Source organism: Temnothorax nylanderi, unplaced genomic scaffold, assembly GCF_030848795.1.
Source record: "Temnothorax nylanderi isolate EJ_2023f unplaced genomic scaffold, tnyl_v1.0 TNYL_tig0387_pilon, whole genome shotgun sequence".
In the NCBI taxonomy this organism is placed as follows: domain Eukaryota; kingdom Metazoa; phylum Arthropoda; class Insecta; order Hymenoptera; family Formicidae; genus Temnothorax; species Temnothorax nylanderi.
In genome coordinates, this window is record NW_027249449.1 from 53,993 (window position 1) to 73,043 (window position 19,051).

General features: G+C 34.9%; 1 protein-coding gene and 2 long non-coding RNA genes across 3 annotated transcripts; 2 read left to right on the forward strand and 1 right to left on the reverse strand.

The window, feature by feature from the left end:
- Nucleotides 1–1,815: 1,815 nt before the first annotated feature.
- LOC139782103 (uncharacterized) lies at nucleotides 1,816–3,043 on the reverse strand. Its single transcript, XR_011720796.1, has 3 exons — nucleotides 2,694–3,043; nucleotides 2,287–2,572; nucleotides 1,816–2,141 (listed from the first exon to the last, which is right to left on the reverse strand). It is a non-coding gene; the product is annotated as an uncharacterized lncRNA (long non-coding RNA).
- A 7,772-nt stretch (nucleotides 3,044–10,815) lies between these two features.
- On the forward strand, nucleotides 10,816–13,250 carry LOC139782097 (uncharacterized). The gene is made up of 4 exons (XR_011720794.1): nucleotides 10,816–11,164; nucleotides 11,637–11,723; nucleotides 11,943–12,046; nucleotides 13,063–13,250. It is a non-coding gene; the product is annotated as an uncharacterized lncRNA (long non-coding RNA).
- A 944-nt stretch (nucleotides 13,251–14,194) lies between these two features.
- LOC139782094 (uncharacterized) lies at nucleotides 14,195–17,682 on the forward strand. Its single transcript, XM_071721040.1, has 5 exons — nucleotides 14,195–14,240; nucleotides 14,301–14,460; nucleotides 14,553–14,785; nucleotides 15,458–15,775; nucleotides 15,875–17,682. Exons 1-5 carry the CDS (start codon nucleotides 14,195–14,197, stop codon nucleotides 17,680–17,682), a joined length of 2,565 nt encoding a protein of 854 aa, XP_071577141.1.
- Nucleotides 17,683–19,051: the final 1,369 nt, after the last annotated feature.

A 19,051-nucleotide genomic window follows, 5' to 3' on the forward strand; every position in this document is an offset into this window, starting at 1 on the left:
TGTTGGCGGTGATTGAATGCACAAAAATGCATAGGTAACTTTGATAAGCCATAACTTGGCGAAAAAAAATCGTACAGACTTAATTTTTTTTTTAATTTGCAGGGAAAAGTCCATATTTTACGATGGTTGCCATGATAGTTACGAAAAAAATTCATTCTACTCCGTAGAATGTGTCAAAGTATGCAATTTTTTGGAGACGTAACACGTCCTTACTTTTGGAAGAACGGCGGGAGAGCGGGAGGCTAAATTCAAAATCTAACAATGGTTCCTTAAAATACAGACTTCACCCTTTAAAATGAAAAAAAAATCTTTCAGATACGACAATTTTTCGCGGAGTTATGCTTATTTGAAGTTGGGCAAATTTTTTACGTAAATTTTTGTTGCGATAATTTTGTTGCCCAGTGTATATTAAATAACAAAAATTTATATTTTTTTTAATTCTAATGTTATGCAAATTACTATATACATACAAGAAATAAAGTTTATTAAAAGAACAAATATTTTACGTATATTTAGTTGATCCCCCATATTTAGAAGTAAATTATATGAGCAATATAAAAAAAATAGAAGGACGGATGTCAATTGTAAATGTATTGAAAGCAACTAAAACTCCACAAAAGAGAAAATTAGAACAAGGATCATATCTTCAAGAAGTAAATAACAATATCAATAACAACAACAAAAGCAACAATAAAAACAACAAAAATAACAATAAAAATTACAACAAAAATAACAACAAAATTAACAACAAAAATAATAATTATAATTATAAAATAATAATATTACAGTCTCATACATTAAGAAATCTTTCAAAATTTATATATATTTTAAATTTTCAGATTCAGAATAAGAAAACTGCTTGAATACAACGTTCTTGGTTTGAAGAAAACGTTTTTTTTTTAATTGTTAAAAATTATAATAATATTAAATGTTTAATGTTTGGTTAATTTTTTTAATGTTTAATGTTTAATGTTTGCACAAAAGAAGTTTTACATAAAAATGTTCAATATTTCAAAGATATTAAACTTAAGATATTAAATAATATCTTAAGATATTAAGATATTAAGATATTAAACTTTATTTATTAATGATTATTATTGGATGATTATGTGTTATATCGTAAAAGAAATAATAGCGATCATATTTTAATGAACTTTTACATGTAAAAGGGAGAAATGTGTATTTATATTTTAAATATAATTAAATACATACACTATATAGATACATTAAGCAATATTTAAATTACTTATACAATTATTGTCTCGCTGTCTTATCTGTATGGAAATACTTACACAATCTTTATCGGCCGTGTGTCCAATGTTTATTCCATTGCTATGATTAACTGATATCGTCGATATAGTATCCGCCATTGTAATAACGTTAACAAAGAAGATATAATAAATAAATATTTAAATTGTCCAATTTATTCAATTAATTGAACATTTAATAAATGTCACACAAAGATCGAAATGACAGGAACTAAAATTGGCAGTGAAAACATCTCTTGATATTTTTAATATATATTATTAATTAAATTCGAACAACTCGCTGTCGCAAAATTCACGTTTTGCAACGCGCAACACTTGCACATACACACCGGGTAGTTCTTGCGAGACACCGCACACCGCACCGCGAATTCTTCGACGATTTGGTAAAAAGTATAAGAGAATATTTCGCAAAGAAAATAAACTTCTTGGCAGCGAACGGAACAAGTATACTTATGCACATCCACTGACCGATTCAATTCCTGTTAGTATACGGATTAAAATGAAATAACAACGGCAAGTCGTAATCTAGTATGCCTGCGGTGAGAGATTAAAAGCCTCAATAGCATATTTTATTTGTCACACTTTTAATTCGAATGTGTATCCCTTACATGTATACAAATTTATATAACAAAAATTTTGGCGGGTATAAAGTACTATTACATTACATTCAGAATATGTAGATATGGATGAAGAGGTCTAAATATAGATGTTACGAATATTAAACATAGATGCTTTCTAATACGCATGATAATCCATACTCTGACGTAAAGTCATACATTCGACCTCATCAATTTTCAAAGTATTCGTCTTCACGTTAATGTTTTCCTAGAGTTGAATCTGCATTTTGAGTAAGAAACGTAGCGACACCTCTGCCTGCAACATATAAAAATAAAAGATAAAAGATTAATAAAAGATAAAAGATTACTGTTTGCGCAAAGTTTATCAAATTAGTATTGCAAATGTTGGAATTGTACAGTTAAGATTATCTACAGCAAGACACGAAACAAATGTCACAAACCTCGCAGAGCATTCGTTGAAGATTTGCCGCGACATTCCGCAATTCGTGTAGCTCCTTCACGAGATTGACTTCGACCAAGTCCTCGGTGAATTCGTTTCCTGGACGTTGACATCGATGACTTAGCCTTGTATGAGCCAGAGCCATGTAACCTTCTTTATCAGCGCAATTGCTTTGTCTTATTCACTTCTTTATTCACATCGATAACATTGCTATTCGTTTGTAGTTCCCATTCATTTAACGCTACTACCCTGCGTTTAACAGTCCCTTTGTACGTGACTTCAATATTCTTGAATATTTCATGAAATTAAGATTATATGCTATATTAAAGATATGTAATTGAGAGATACCTGCTAATGTGTGTAAATTATATGCAATACTTAGAGATACTCCCTAACGACATTACGCACGATTGGTCGAGGCGTGAAGTATCGTGGTAGACACTCAGATTGAAATCGGTCTCCTTCAAAGTCACGTTACGACGATCGATGCGTAAATTGCTCTCCTTATTTACGAGATCCTGATCGATGTGATACAGCGTGGCTTAGTCGTATCCTTTTCCAATGCCCATCTATTAAGAATTCTATTGCTTGTTCCTTATTCCTCGCATTGTGTTCGAATCCTTACGCTTTAAAAATATTATTATAAAACTTACCTCTATTTCTCTCTCTCTCTCTCTCTCTCTCTCTCTCTCTCTCTCTCTCTCTCTCTCTCTCTCTCTCTCTCTCTCTCTCTCTCTCTCTCTCTCTCTCTCTCTCTTTCTCTTTTTCTCTCTCCTCTACTCTTTTCTTAAGTAATCGTAAGGGCCTGAGCAGAATAGCTGACTTATAATTTTAAGACAGTGTTTTATGCTTTAAATCTTTGTTTTTAGCAACGCACAATACTGTCTTTGTCTCAAGTCTTAAACGAGTGTACAAAAGCTGCGTTCGGGGAGCGCGCTATTAGCGCTATTTGCTTATTCTATCCTTGTTCTACACTTGATGAGCGATAAAGATAGAATGATGCAATAGCGCTAATAGCGCGCTCCCCGAACGCAGCCAAAGTGTCAACATTGTAAGACTTGAGACATAAGACAGTATTGTGCGTTGCTAAAAACAAAGATTTAAAGCATAAAACACTGTCTTAAAATTATAAGTCAGCTATTCTGCTCAGGCCCTAACGCACAATACTGTACAGTATTGTGCGTTACATAAGACAAAGACTTAAGGCATAAAACATTGCCAAGACAGCCATTCTGCTTAGGGCCTAACCGATCGTTACAAATCACTCTCACTCGCGCTAACCACGCGTCATGCATCATCCCTCACGATACACATTTGGTCTGTTCTTTACAGCTGAACTGGCTGCACTAGTTCAGAGTTCATCCTTTTCCTTCCAATGTGGTGTAAAAAAGATAAACTCTGAACTAGTGCAGCCAGTTCAGCTACAAAGAACAGACCTATTGACACATGACGAGGTTAAAACGAACATTTGATACGAAGTAACGCGCGCAACGCATCGAGATAACCAATCAGCATCGCGGTAAAAAGGCAACAATAAATTCGACTATCGACTTAACACGGCAATTTTAAGATAGGAAAATATAAAATATTTAATATAAAATAATATTCGACGCTGACTGGCAAAAAAGATTTATTCGTATTGTTAATATTGTTATGCGATAGCTTTATGCTCACCAAAATAAGCAAGTATAAGAAAGAAAGAAGCGTCAGAGTCAGAGGATCACCACTACCCTGTTCGATCATCGATGTCAAGCGACAAGACGCCGGTATACTACTTGGATGGGTGACCGGTTGAGAGAGCGGATTTCTTCGGACAAACGCGCGACGGCTATACGCACATATACGGCTTAATATATTTTTTTTGTTCCGGTAATAAAATATTTTATTTTTCACATATCAACAAATAGTTTTTGCGTCAGTAAGAAAATTTTGTTTGCTAATACGAAACATTTTTTTAGTGTAAAATGTATTTGAAACATCTCTGAAGTGTTTCCGCAATATTTCGTAGATATATTTGAGAAATACTTCATAACATTGCCGAAATCTTTCAGCATGGTGGCATTTTAAATAATTGCGGACATTGAAACATTGCCGAAATGATGTAGAAACGGTCGTGAAAAATTTCTGAAATATTAATGAAAGATGTAATATTTCAAATGGAATTTTGCAGAAATGCCTTTGAAATATTACATGCCGAGTGGGTTATGATACACAGGGCTAGAAAAGTATAAATATTATGTCAATAACATTTTCTCACACATCTTATGCGTTTTTAAGTATTATCCAATGTCTGTATACATAAAATATTAATAATATACGTAACGTTTTGTCGTTCCTTACAATTTGTTTTAGATAAAATTCACGTCCAAAAGTTTTTTTTGCTGACAATCACAAAATTTGCAAAATGTGCAAATATATTTATTTGTAGTGCCAAATATCATATTAATTAGCAACAATGGGAATATTAATTGACTCTACGGGCCATTATAATCGCCAAGACAATACGACCACAATTTGGTTCGATTATCGTCAAGACGCTCTTTTAACCTTTTAAATGAGATGCTTATATATAAGTATCAAAGATTACATCAGCTTATATTGGTTAAAAGAGCGTCTTGACGATAATCGAACCAAATTGTGGTCGTATTGTCTTGGCGATTATAATGGCCAGTAGAGTCGATTAATATTCCCATTGTTGTTTATTATTTGATTGGCGAAATAAAAATGTATTCATATTAATTAGCATTATTTAAGTTCTTTACACGATACGAGCACATATCAAGAGACACGGTAGTGTCTCGCGCCAAGTACACGCGGAGCGAGACCGACCGTGACTGTTTTACGCGACGCGACGATTTGCGAGTACTCGAGATGTTGAGATCTCGATAACGAGTGAACGGATCAAGTTCTAAATAGGCTTGATCGATAGCTTGGGGTCGATTTGGGGGGATACGTTCTTTTCATTTTTCCGCTACGTGTCCTACGAGCGGAGATATTGCGACGCAAAGTTCAAATGTGAAAATTTTATATTAAGATACGTCTACGTCGTCGTCTCTCATATCACTGGAGTCGCGTCCCTTTCACTGTTTCGACACTGGCGGTGCTAGTATCGCCAGTTTCGATATGTATCGATATGTATACATATGTATACGTGTGTGTACTGCGCGCAGTGCAGACAGTACGTTCAGCGCGCTGTCACAGTCAGTTAACCTATATTAACCTATCAAGAGACACGGTAGTGTCTCGCGTCAAGTACGCGCGGAGCAAGACCGACCGTGACGCGACGATTAATTCAAGGTAATTGTTTTATTACATGTAATTATCCTATCCTATATCAAGATACTACGTTTTGTAGTAACTTATGATAATTCCTTCGCGTAAACGGGATCGCGTAAATATATATATATATATATATATATACTAGGTGCGCAACTAAGTTTCCGGGTTTTTTTGATCAATAAAAAATGGAAAATTTCAAGAGAAATACAAAAAATGGTTTATTCAAAGTATCGTCCCTCGCTAGCTATACATTTTCGCCATCTCTCTGGCAATACATGAATACCGCGACAATAAAACGACGCGTCTTCGGACCGAAACCATTCATCCAACCAATTTTGCACTTCTTCGAAATTGGTCAAGTGTAGCCCAGCCAAGCCATGCGCCATCGACCGGAACAAGTGATAATCGGAAGGCGCCAGGTCTGGCGAATACGGCGGGTGCGGTAGCAGATCCCATTTCAGCGTTTTGATGGTGTCCTGGACGATGGAACTGCGATGGCACGGAGCGTTGTCGTGCTGCAATATCACTCGTTCGTGTCTCGTGTCCCATTCTGGCCGTTTTTCGAGCAATGTATGGTTTAAATTAATCAGTTGTTGTCGGTAGCGATGCCCATTGACAGTTTCGCCCGGTTTCAGCAGCTCATAGTACACGATTCCTTTCTGGTCCCACCAAAGCGCTCCTTGTCCTCAGTGTCGAAATCGCCACTTCTGAAGCGTTTAAACCAATCTTCACAAGTAGTTTTCGATGGTGCATGTTTGCCGTAGGCCTCCTCAAGCAAACGACGTGCTTCAGCTGCATTTTTTTTCAAGTTAAAGCAGAAAAGCAAAGATTCCCGCTAATGCTGTTTATTTGGCACAAAACTCGACATCTCCGTTGTTAGAAAAAATATTTTTGCGTTGCGATATGTGTTTATATAACGACTGGTTATTGTTAACAGATGTCCAAGCTATAACTTCAGACAACTTCAGACATGTAAGTCGAGTACATGTGTTATTGGTGCTATCTATGTGTGAAACCCGGAAACTTAGTTGCGCACCTAGTATATATATATACTATTACGTTTACGCGAGCGTTACTTATTCTGTAGTAACTTATCATGTACTTAACTCACAAAAGCATATATAGAATTTCAACCAATTTTAAATTGAAATAACTTTTTGTCTGGGATTATAGTATTTTATAGTATAGCCAGAACAACCTTAATTTGAATACTTATAAGAACTATGGCCGGTATTCATAATCGGATCTTATTTCAAGGCCGTCTTAAGTAATGTTTTAAGATGCTAATACGGTCATTTCATTGGGTGGACGGAGTCTTGAGACTGCCTTTGACCGGACCTAAGACGATCTTAAATATAAGATCTGACTATGAATACCAAAGCCTATGTATAAATAATACATTTTATATATCTGCCTCTGCCTCGATTGTAATAAGGGAAACCAGGGACAAACGTAACATTTTGCTCATTTGAATTGATGTCTTCGATTTGCTTGTTTGTATATAAACTCTTTTTTTCATAAGGAAAACACGTACATTCTTTGCTTACATTATAGTATTGATGAAATATATCCATATCTTGTAATTAAGTAGAGAAATCAAATTTTATGAAGATTTGTTACTGTTATTCCTATCCCTAGAGTTGTAACAGCAGAGCTGATTTGTAATATGGTAAAATAAAATGAAAACAAACATAATTATGTAGCAAAACGTTGTATTTTAGTTTTGATAATTTCTTCAAGATAAAGATATTTTTCTCAAAATTATAATACTTCTGGGCATTTTAAATTGTTTTATACATAAATTATACGAACATAAAATTAACGAAAATTTTTAACATAACAAGGAATTTCTCCTTTATAATTTAAACTATTTCTAAATTAAAGTTAGGTAACTACTTATCCCTGAAAATAGTAAAAAAGGTCTCTCTTTGATATATTGAGATCAATATAAATATAAACAAAAAAAGAAACTAATAAAATAAAAGTATGGAATACTTCGGTATCTGCTACAAAATTAAGAAAGAAGTCACTACTCAGAGGAACAATTACGGCAGACATAATTAAATTTATTATTAGTGCCTCATATGAGCTTCTTCTGCCGCCAATTCATACACTTCGGGCGTTGCTAGACCTCTGTTTGTTTCCCTTTTTCGTGTATTCTGTATTCTAAAATAATAATAAGAAGAATCAACCGAATAAGTACATTTATTACGCCAACAGATAATTAAGTGTTACGACTTTTAATCGACTCAATTGGCTATCATTGTCATGACAAATCGACCATTGGCTTTGGTCAGATTAATCGTCAAGACCTTTCGATCATGGGTTTTGGACTTTCTAAATTGATGTAATTTTTATGTTTATATATAAGCACATCGTATTTAAATAATTTAATTTATTGCGAAAAATATTACCTCAGCTAGTGCTGAGATAATATTTTTAGAAGCATTACCCTTATGAAAAAGTAGTACTGGTTTTAATACTGGAAAAAGTATTGGTGAAAGTACTGGAGACATAAGTACTCAAAGTACTACTAAATTCGACCATACTGACTTTGTCAGTACTCCTCCCAGTACTCCTCCAATACTCATTCAGTACTCCCTCCAGTACTCCCTCCAGTACTCCCCCCAGTACTCCCTCCAGTACTTCCCCCAGTACTCCCTCCAGTACTCCCACCAGTACTCCCTCTAGTACTCTTTTAGTACTTATCGAATACTCGTAGGATGCTAACGTGTGGTACAGGCGCAGTACTTGCGCAGTACTATCCAAGTAGAACAAAAAGTCAAGATGATATCAAAATAACGTCATATTGATAGTTTAGTGTGTTAATTTAGTATTTTATTAATTTAGTATTTCCAAGATACGTTACGAAAAAGTAGTACTAGCAATCAGTACTCAGTACTGAGTGATCAGTACTCGTAGTATTGACAGTATTAGTATGTTAATACTCATGAATATTGCAGAATGGTCAGTACTGTGCCTATTAGTTCTTACAATACTGGCAGTACTATCATGATAGTACTCCGAATATTAATCTGATAAAGTACTGACCACTTCAATACTTTGAAGTACTAATGAGTACTATTGCTTGTAGTACTGCCAGTACTGTAAGCACTGACAGACACAGTACTGACCATTCTGCAGTATTCATGAGTATTAACATACTAATACTTTCAATTCTACAAGTACTGATCACTCAGTACTGAGTACTGATTGCTAGTACTACTTTTTCGTAAGGGTAGGTATATACAATAAACATCAATTTAGAAGAACCAAAACCAATGGTCGATTTGTCATAACAATGATAGCCAATTGAATCAATTAAAAAGTCTTAATTATTAATAATAAAAATATTTTTTTATAAAAATTATATATATTTATTATATATAAATTAATTTATATATATTAATTATTAATTATATACATACATACATATACATATATATATATATATATATATATATATATATATATGTATATATAATTAATATATATTGCTCGGGGGGCGGTAGAGCGATCCCCGGATTCGCGATTGAACGAGACTCGAAGGACCAGCGGGGTGTGTCTCGGTCCCCGCAACGCGAGTGAACGATAAAGTACGTGCAGCGAGTAGTATGCAAGCAAAAGCGACTTACCGTTTCGTTGCCCGGTGCCCTCTCGGGTGTGTACTCGAGTCGTCCGTCTCCCGTAGGCTGGCAAACCCTCCGTGATAGCGGGAAGATGTACGGCAGGCAAGGGTAGAAGCAGGCGGCAGGCAAGAAAGGCACGCAGAAGAGGCAGGCAAGCAAAATGCACATAACAGTGGCAAGCAGAGCGAGTCACGGCGCGCGGTGCTCGGTGAATCGGTTCCAGTACAGACTCGATCACTTCCAAAAGTGTGTTGACTCGACGACTTCCGAAACGAGAGTCCGGCTCGCGTCGCGCTCCTGTTGAGAACCGGCGCGAGCGAGTATTTGTTCCAATAATTGGGGGTGCCACCCGCGGGCGGGCAGCACGAGTCGGGTGAGTCGCGCGAATATTGACTTAGATCGCGATCCACCAACGTTTCGCGCGAGTCACCAACGCGGGATCTATTTATCGACGGCGCGACTTTACCGTCGAATCACGAACACGACAAATTACTGTAACGCGAATGATCGCTAATGCTATTGCGGACGAATTAACGATTAACACTAATATGTACAGCTATGTATAGGGGGCGAGCGCCAAACATATATAAATTAACAGACTGTTACTTTTATCCTAACATATATTTTGCCATAATTGGTCATTCATATAAAAAAAAACTAACGTCAAAAGAAATAAACCAAATTGGTTAATCTTTGGAAAACCCACCTATATGAAATAATAGGTAAGAATACCCAATTTCTATGTATTATTGTCCTCTGAACATGAATATAAAACTTAAAAATGGCAGTCGGACTCATAAGTTAAAGAGAAACCATGAAGATAATTATTTGGAATAGGGCCTTTTCCGAATTTTGATATTTTTTGTGGCTCTCTTGATAAAAATTTTTGTTGTGACTCTGACAGTGATAATCAATTATGGGGGAGTCTGAAGAATATGTACCCTGTCAGACAATATATCCCACATAGCACGTAATATTACAGAAATATTGCAGTAATATTGCAATATAGTAGAAATATTACGTATTACAATGAAATATTTCAGAAATATTACTGATGTATTATACGTTTTTAAATAATATTGAAATATTACAGTAATATTGCTGCAATATATTGTTGAAATATAATACTTTAAGTAGCAAAATAATGTCAAATGACATTTTAATGACATCTTATTGACGTCATTAAGACGTTATTAAGGTATCACACAATCATACGTACGTATTGCACAGATAATATATACCAGTTAAAGAATTTTGGACTGAAAGAAAGAAAAATCTGAATCAAAAAATGTGATGGAATCAAAAGACTGACTTGTACTTTCGGGGAATAAAAGTGATTAAGACAAATTTTATAAGTGGTATTTAATTTTATAACTTGTTATTTGTTTTGTAATAATAAAAGGTAATTATATATACAATTAATTTTTAATTAAGAGCCAGTAAGTAAATTGATAATAAAATAAATGGATAAAATTTAAAATTCATATTTCTTATATAATCAATATTAAACTTTTCAAATTACGAGTTTGTCACACGGATAAACAGAACGTTTCTGTGTGCGTAAGTGGAGGGAAGAACGCTAGTGTGTGTGGCTATGCGCTTGGTCGCAGCACCGACCCCCACCATTCCCGGTCTTCTCTCGCTGTCTCTTGCAGGAGTCGGTTGGCGAGCTCGATCGTGTTCGGACGTGTTTTGTCCGAAAGCAAATTTTTTTCAAAGTATTGCGACTGTTACTGTCTGCATTGTTTAACTATCAGTACCTTGTATCGGCGCCTTTCGAGGCCTACAACCTTTGTAATTACGCCGCTTGCGGCTTATAAGACTAGTGGTTCGCCCTGGCCGTTTTTAGAGCAGCACTACTGCTTGAAGGCCATCATTACATAGGAAGAAGAAGCTGTCTCTTGCATGGCTCCGTGGGACCACGCAATCACGTAGTACGACACCGCACAGAAACAATCGTTTTAATTTCAGGTAATTTTTCTTTATTTAATAAATATTGTTCACACAAATATTTTTAAAAGTATTTTCGTATAATTATTACTAATATGTACATTGTACATATATATTTGGCGATTTGTCGTTAAATCCAAAAATAGAGATTACGTGGCATGGTCTGCAAAAACCAAAAACCACGTTTATATCATAAAAATCATTTCAATGACCATCTTAAAATACATATATTTGCCTTTGTAACCTTATTGAACGAGTCTCTAATGAAATTATTTATTAACGGCTTTATTCTTAAATCTTGATGCTAACTTAACCTCAAAATTTTTAACAGTTTAATCCAACTGGAGCCCTCAGTTGCAGATACGTGATAGAAATATGCCGATCCCAAATCTTCTAAAAAGCAGTTTAATCATTAATTAAGTGATTTAACCATGATTATTTAACTATTTACGTGATTTTATAATAATTATTGTTCTTATACTATATATTACAGTATTGCTTTCCATCAGTGGATGTTCATGCAGTCCAGAGCAGCATCAAGTAGTTTGATAGAAGAGCAAAAGATTTATTTATTAGATACGTAAGTAAGAAAAAGTTAAATTTGATATAAACCATGCTTTCCAATATTAAAATCGTCAATACTGAAAATCCAAAGTATACGTGTAACATTTATAACTACAGATTTTCAGTATACATAGATAGTGAATATCGGAATACAGATTCATACTTAACCTACTTTTATGTTTAAAATATATAATTAGATGTAAATAATAATTACTGTTTTTGTATTATGTTGCAGTGTTACGTTGCTTTCCATCAGTAGAAGTTCACGCAGAGCAGTACCAAGCAGTTTGATTTCTATCAAACTCTTCTGAGCGACAGCTTTATTTATTAGATACATAAGTAAGAAAAATTTAAACTTGGTATAAACTGCGTTCCAATATTTTAATATCCAGTACTGAAAATCTAAAGTGTATGTATAACATTAACCATAGATTTTCAGTATAGACAGTGAATATTGGAACGTCATACTTAACCCCGTACTCTTATGTTTGAATATGTAATTATGTATGAAATAAACAGGGTGATTTATTTCGTGTGCCAATCATCTCCGCTCTAATTATCTCAGAAAGTATTGATTTATTGGAAAAATGTTTCGGATAAAAGTTGGAGGGTTCAAGGAGGACCAATAGACAATTTTATTAGATTTTGAGTCCGGACCTGTGTTAAGCCTAATAGGATCCAAGTCAAATTATTTAAATATAAATCCCTTTTTTATTGTATCATCTTTTTTTACTAATTAATATGAACAACTTTTGTCTGAAACATTTTTTTATTTGCCTTATACTTTTTGAGATATTCAAGGAAAACTTGGTTTCAAGAATATACTGTTGCAATAGTATTCTAATTTCTTTAAATAATTGTGTACACATGAAAGCTTCAAGGAAATGTATACACAAATATTTAAAGAAATTGGGGTATTATTGCAATAGCATATTCTTGAGACCATATTAAGTCAAAAAGTCTTGTATCATTTTTCCCTCCGACAAGCATTTATCAAGATATCATAAGCTAAATATTAAAAAAATTACCAAATTTTTCTTGAATATCTCAAAAAGTATAAGGCAAATAAAAAATGTTTCAGACAAAAGTTGTTTATATTAATTAGTAGAAAAAGATGATGTAATAAAAAATGGGAGTTTTTATTTAAAAAATTTGACTTGGACCCTACTGGGCTCAACATGGGTTCCAGACTCAAAATCTAAGATCATCCATTATTCCTCTATGAACCCTCCAACTTTTATCTGAAACATTTTTCCAATAAACCAATACTTTAGGAGATAATTGGCACACAAAATAAAACTCACCTTGTATAATCAGATATAAATAATAATTACAGTTATTGTATTATGTTATAGTGTTACGTAACTCTTTATCAGTGGAAATTCATACAGTGCAGAGCAGAGCAATGCAGAGCATGGAGCAGTTTTGAAGAAGAAAGAGATAGAAAGATAATATCAATATTATTTTCTTAATATTATATGTAATACTATTATTAAAAATAACAATTTGATAAAATTTAATAAAATTTATTAAAATGGTTTAATTTTTAGCAATATTAAATAAATATTGTCTAATATTACACAAATAATATTATTGCGTTAACAATATCAATATTATTTTAATATTGTATGTAACAATACTATTAAAAATAATTTAATAAAATTTAATAAAAATTATTAAAATGGTTTAATTCCTAGCAATATTGTATAAATATCACGCAAATATTACAGTAATATTACCGTAATATTACTGATATATATTACAGTAATATTACTGATATTCATTTGGCGCGGACATTTTAATATTACCGAGATATCTCAGTAATATTACTGCAATATTTCTGTTATATTTCATTGTAATATTGCAATGGAAAAATAATATTGCTGCAATATTACTGAAATATTATGTGCTATGTGGGATTGTATGGCATTTATTGTCTTTCACATTTTAATCCATAGACATTTGACATTCATCGTCAAAACGTTGCCGTAGTGAGAGGTGAAAGATTATTACGGCAAAAAGTAAGTTTTTGAGTTGAATTTCCATGACTTTTGCATTTATTTGCGATTCGCTTTTAGAAAAAGTATTTTTGTAATCGAATGCTATAAACATTAACTTAACTATAAGAACGTAGCTACAACTCTTTCAGGTATTTTTTAAGTTAAGTGCCACATAACCTACAAAAAGACCCTTAGTGGTCTATAAAGGTTTAGACTGTCCGTTGAACCAAAGGCAATGGGAAATGAAGGCATTTATATTAAAGACAAAATAGGACTTGGTTAGATGGCGCGTGTGTGAATGGTAGCGGTGAAAGTGCGTTGTGCGATTTTAGCTTTGTTTCTGGGTTTAAAGATTAGTATGTGGCAAGTAGGGATAATGGAAAGATAGGGTGTAAGTAGAGGATGCGATGAGAATGAAGGGAGATAGTAGGATGCAAGTAGAGAAAAGTAGTATAGAAGTGTTTAGAGAACATGGTAGGATGAGGTTATGGTGACGAGTCAGTTAGGCGGTAATGGCGGTAATGGCGGTAATGGTAATATTAAAGACAAATAGTACCATTTATTAAAATGCCATTAAATTCCCATTGTTCCAGACGCAATGGAAATGAAGGCATTTTTGACAAAGATAAAAATTTCCACACAAAATCCCATTGGTACCAGTGTTAATACCAATGGCAATACTAATGGCAATACCAACGGCAATACCAATGGCAATACCAATGGCAATACCAATGGCAATACCAATGGGATTTTGTGCGGAACTTTTTATCTTTGGCAAAAATGCCTTCATTTCCATTGAGTCTGGAACAATGGGAATTCAATGGCATTTTTTAATGGCAATGAAGGGCACATTTCCATAAGGGTTATCTACCTCATCGCCACGTGGTGAAGGAGGGCAGCACGACGAGAATTCGACCAGTATTCGACGCATCAGCCAAGGAGCGGACGTCGCCGTCGCTCAACGAGTGCCTACATAAGGGTCCAAATTTGATAGAATTGATCGCGTCTATTCTTCTGCGCTTCAGAGAAAATAAAATCGGAGTCGTAGCGGATATTAAAAAGGCTTTTTTGCAAATCAGTATCGATAAAAAAGATCGGGATTTCTTGCGTTTCTTATGGTACGATGCGGGGGGAAATATAATTGTTTTTATAGACATTGTAGAGTCGTTTTCGGAGTTTCATCGAGTCCCTTTATTTTGAGCGCGATTATCAATTTACATTTGAATAATTATGCGAAGTCTGTGAAAAGTTCTGATAAAGATGTTTCGACGGAAAATATTAAAAGATTGTTAGAAAGTTTTTACGTTGACAATTCAGTAACTAGTGTAAATACGCGAGAAAGTTTGAATAGTTTCATCTCAGACGCAAAAAGACTGATGAATATAGCTGGTTTTGACCTTCGAGGGTGGGAGTAACAGTGATGATAATTCCCAAGACAACCAGGCGATAGTATTAGGCGTTACTTGGGATAAAAAAGCTGACACGTTAGCAGTAAAAATACCAGATTTTCCAGAGTTACGTGATTCGAAAATTACGAAAAGGAAGATTCTTTCGTCGGCGCACCGTATTTTTGATCCATTAGGTTTTGTATGTCCTGTTATGCTTTGCCCACGAATTCTGTTACAGGAAACCTGGAGTGAAAATTTGACGTGGGATGATAAAGTTCCATACGAGTTAAAAAATAAATTTTTGAAGTGGATGGAAGATTTGAAAGAGCTTAATAAAATTAAAATTACACGATGTTTTTTAGGACAAATCTCTGAGTCGGATAACGTAAGTTTGCATATATTTTGCGATGCCAGTAAAGTCGCGTATGCTACGGTTATTTTCATTCGCGTTGAAAATATTGATGGTGTGAAAGTTCACTTTGTACAAGCGAAAACGCGAGTTGCGCCTGCTAGGAAAGGCAATACGGATGCGCGAACAAGCATACCGCGTTTAGAGTTGTTAGCTGCGACAATAGGCGCTAGATTAGCGAGAAATGTATTAGACGCGCTTAATTTTAAAACGCTAAAACTTTTTTATTGGACCGATTCCTCGACCGTGTTAGCATGGATCCAAAGAGAATGTAATTAGGCTACGTTTGTGTATAATAGAGTAAAAGAGATACGTATGCTATCGGATCCCGCGTGTTGGCATCATGTTCAGGGCCGTTTGAATCCCGCAGACTTACCATCGAGAGGCTGTACGGTGAAACAGATTATGTCTGCGAGATGGTGGGAGGGACCCGTGTGGCTATATGAGGCGTCAGATAATTGGCCAATGTGTAGAGAATTGTCGTGCGATGAAGATGAAATCAGTAAAGAATTAAAGAAAACCGCGATAAACAAAAAATCTGTTTGTACTCTCATAGCGTTAGAAGGAGATGGTGCGAAAGAGAACGAATTTTTCAATAGATTTTCTGATTTTGAGAAAATGATAAGAGTGTTTGCTTATGTACGACGATTTTATTGTAATTGCCGAGAAAACAAAGAGAGTCGTGTTAGGGGTGCTCTATTGTATAAAGAAGTTCAAATGTCACGTACTCTGTTATTAAAATTGATTCAAGCCGAATGTTTTACTGACGAAACGGATATACGTGTGAAACATCTCAACACGTTCAGAGATAAAGACGATTTAATTCGATTGAATTCGAAAATTGTTCTGCGCAACGACGTTTATAGTTTTAAGTGTCCTATTGTACTTCCCGGTAAACATCGAATTGTTAATTTGATTATCAAAGAAAAGCACGAAAGCTTAAACCACGCCGGAATAGAGATTTTGATGAATGCATTGCGTGAAGAGTATTGGATCATAGGCGGTCGTAAAGTAATTCGATCGGTGATTACGAAGTGTGTAAATTGTCGCAGACAAGATGCGAAGCCTCTCCAAACAATTAGTGCCCCATTGCCTTTAGATCGGGTAAAAGACGCGGCCGTATTCGAAGTTATAGGTGTAGATTTCACTGGGCCCGTTTATCTTAAAGGCGGTCAAAAATCATGGATCTGTTTGTTTACGTGTGCGGTTTTCCGTGCAGTACATCTTGAGCTTGTGACATTGTTGTCCACTGCAGCGTTTCTTATGGCTATTCGACGTTTCATTGCGCGCCGTGGAAGGCCGAGTGTGATATACAGCGACAATGGTACGAATTTTGTCGGATTAAATAATATGTTTAAGCATCTGGATTTTGAAAAGTTGTCTCGAACGTTAGCCACCGAACGAATTCAATGGACATTCAATCCTCCATCTGCAGCGTGGTGGGGCGGATTTTGGGAGCGATTGAATGGAGTTTTGAAGCGATTATTGCGACGAACGCTTAAAAAATCTTGCCTTGATTACGAAGAGATGTTAACGGTTTTGTTAGATTGCGAGGCTGTGATTAATTCCAGACCAATTACTTTCCTTTCCGAAACTAAACAGGATATTTTGCCTATAACTCCGTCTATGTTTTTGCAAGAGATAAAGGAAATCGGAGTATTAGATTTAGACAAGATAGAGAAATGCGATTTATCCAAGAGGTACTTGTATCGTCAGAAAATCAAGGAAGATTTACGCCAAAGATTTCGAACCGAATATTTAGGTGCATTGATTCACCGAAAGTCTAATGCGAAAAATGTACATGATATCAAAGTCGGCGACATAGTTTTAATCAAAAATGAAAATGTAAAACGTTTAGATTGGCCTCTAGCGCGCGTCAAGGAATTAATCGCTGGTAAAGATAATAATGTTAGAGTCTCTCGATTGACTACTGCTAAAAGCGAGTTAATTCGGCCGATTCAAAGACTTTATCCATTAGAGCTTAGATATGAGAAGAGTGAGTCCAAGGTGGACGAAATTATTGCGGACAAATGTAAAGCTACCAGGAGATTTAAGGAATCTGAGAGTTGTACTCCAGATATTAGTGGAGCATATGATATGCGCAGTCGCGATGATGAATCGTACGTAACGAGAAGTGGAAGGAAAATTAAACTTCCAGAACGGCTGTCTTATACTTAAGTTTTTTTTGTTATTCTCATAATTTGAATATGACTGTTTTGTATTGCTTTGCGATTTCAATTTATGTATTCTTTTCCTGTATTATGACATTTTTTTTATATTATACCGTGTCATGTAAGCATTGAGATGACAGGTGCGTGGCCATCTCAATGGTGGGAGGATGTTGGATTACGATCGAGCGTTGAGCTAGCGTCTTTTTTGTTCGACGCGACGTTCTTATTGTCTTATGTTTTTTCGGGCGGCGTGATGGCCGGTTGCGACAGGATTCGCGGTAGTAGCACAACGCGCGCCGTCGAAGTAAGAGCCAAGAAATAAATGTGGCATTTTCTTATATGTATTTCACGAATTTAATTATACCCGTGCCTATTAATTGACACACAATCTGTTATCACTGAGTTTCGAACGCTACTGAGGTGGGAGGGGCATTCAAAAGGCGTTATATACCAGCGGACAAATTCGTAAACAAATGTTATTTTTTTAGTAATCGCTTATTACGTTCATCCCAGGTTACTCTTGTCCCTAGTTTCCGTTACTAATGTCAAACAACAAATTACTAATCTAAATTTTTGAATTGCCTATATCTATGATGCATAAAAGAATGTGGAAACAGGCGATTCAAATTTATTTAAATTAGAGTAGAATGGGGCAAAAGTATGCACACTTAGTTTTTGATCCCATATATCTACCGTTGAGATATAGCTAGAGTCTTGAAATTTGAACTGTAAAATCTTCAAACATTCTTTTTCAAAATTTACTAGGGCTCATGTCTATATTTTGAATATATTTCATGTAATAAATTTTTCTTGAACTGATTGCAAAAACGCACTTTTGCCTCACCAGTGGGGCAAAAGTGCGCAATGCAGGTATATTTGATTTCGTGTAAATTAGGTTATTGACAATACTAAGTTAATTTCGTAAACTGTCATGACTGAATGGCGCCGTATGACAGCCGATTCGACTGAACAGCGTTGAAACTATTAGTATTTTCGATTTGTTGACTCGACCCGACTTGGGTCAGATCAAAAGTTCAGTTTGAAACTCGATGACTTAACTATCATGGTAGAAAGCATTTTTTAACTTCCATCACATATTCTTAGCATTATGGCGGCATATTATCATATTTCATTATCATTTTTCCGAACTTTTAATCTGACTCGAGTCAGGTTGAGTCAACAAATCGAAAACGCTATATATATGAGGTAAGTTTTATTTTTCAGCTTTCTGATATAATGTTTTGATTTCTTCCAAACTATATTTTATAAGTAGAAATAAACTTAAGAAAATCATTGATAAGGCATTTTGATTAACTGGTTTCTGACGTGTGTCATGCATGCTATATTAGACATTTTAAATTGTTATCCGTATACAG

Bases quoted from the DNA above. Each gene is read 5' to 3' on its own strand.
- LOC139782094 (XM_071721040.1), top strand. From the start codon at position 14,195: ATGGTGACGAGTCAGTTAGGCGGTAATGGCGGTAATGGCGGTAATG. The intron at 14,461-14,552 runs GTGCGGAACTTT...ATGGCAATGAAG, and splicing joins GGCAATACCAATGGGATTTT to GGCACATTTCCATAAGGGTT. The intron at 14,786-15,457 runs GTATCGATAAAA...GATGTTTTTTAG, and splicing joins AAAGGCTTTTTTGCAAATCA to GACAAATCTCTGAGTCGGAT.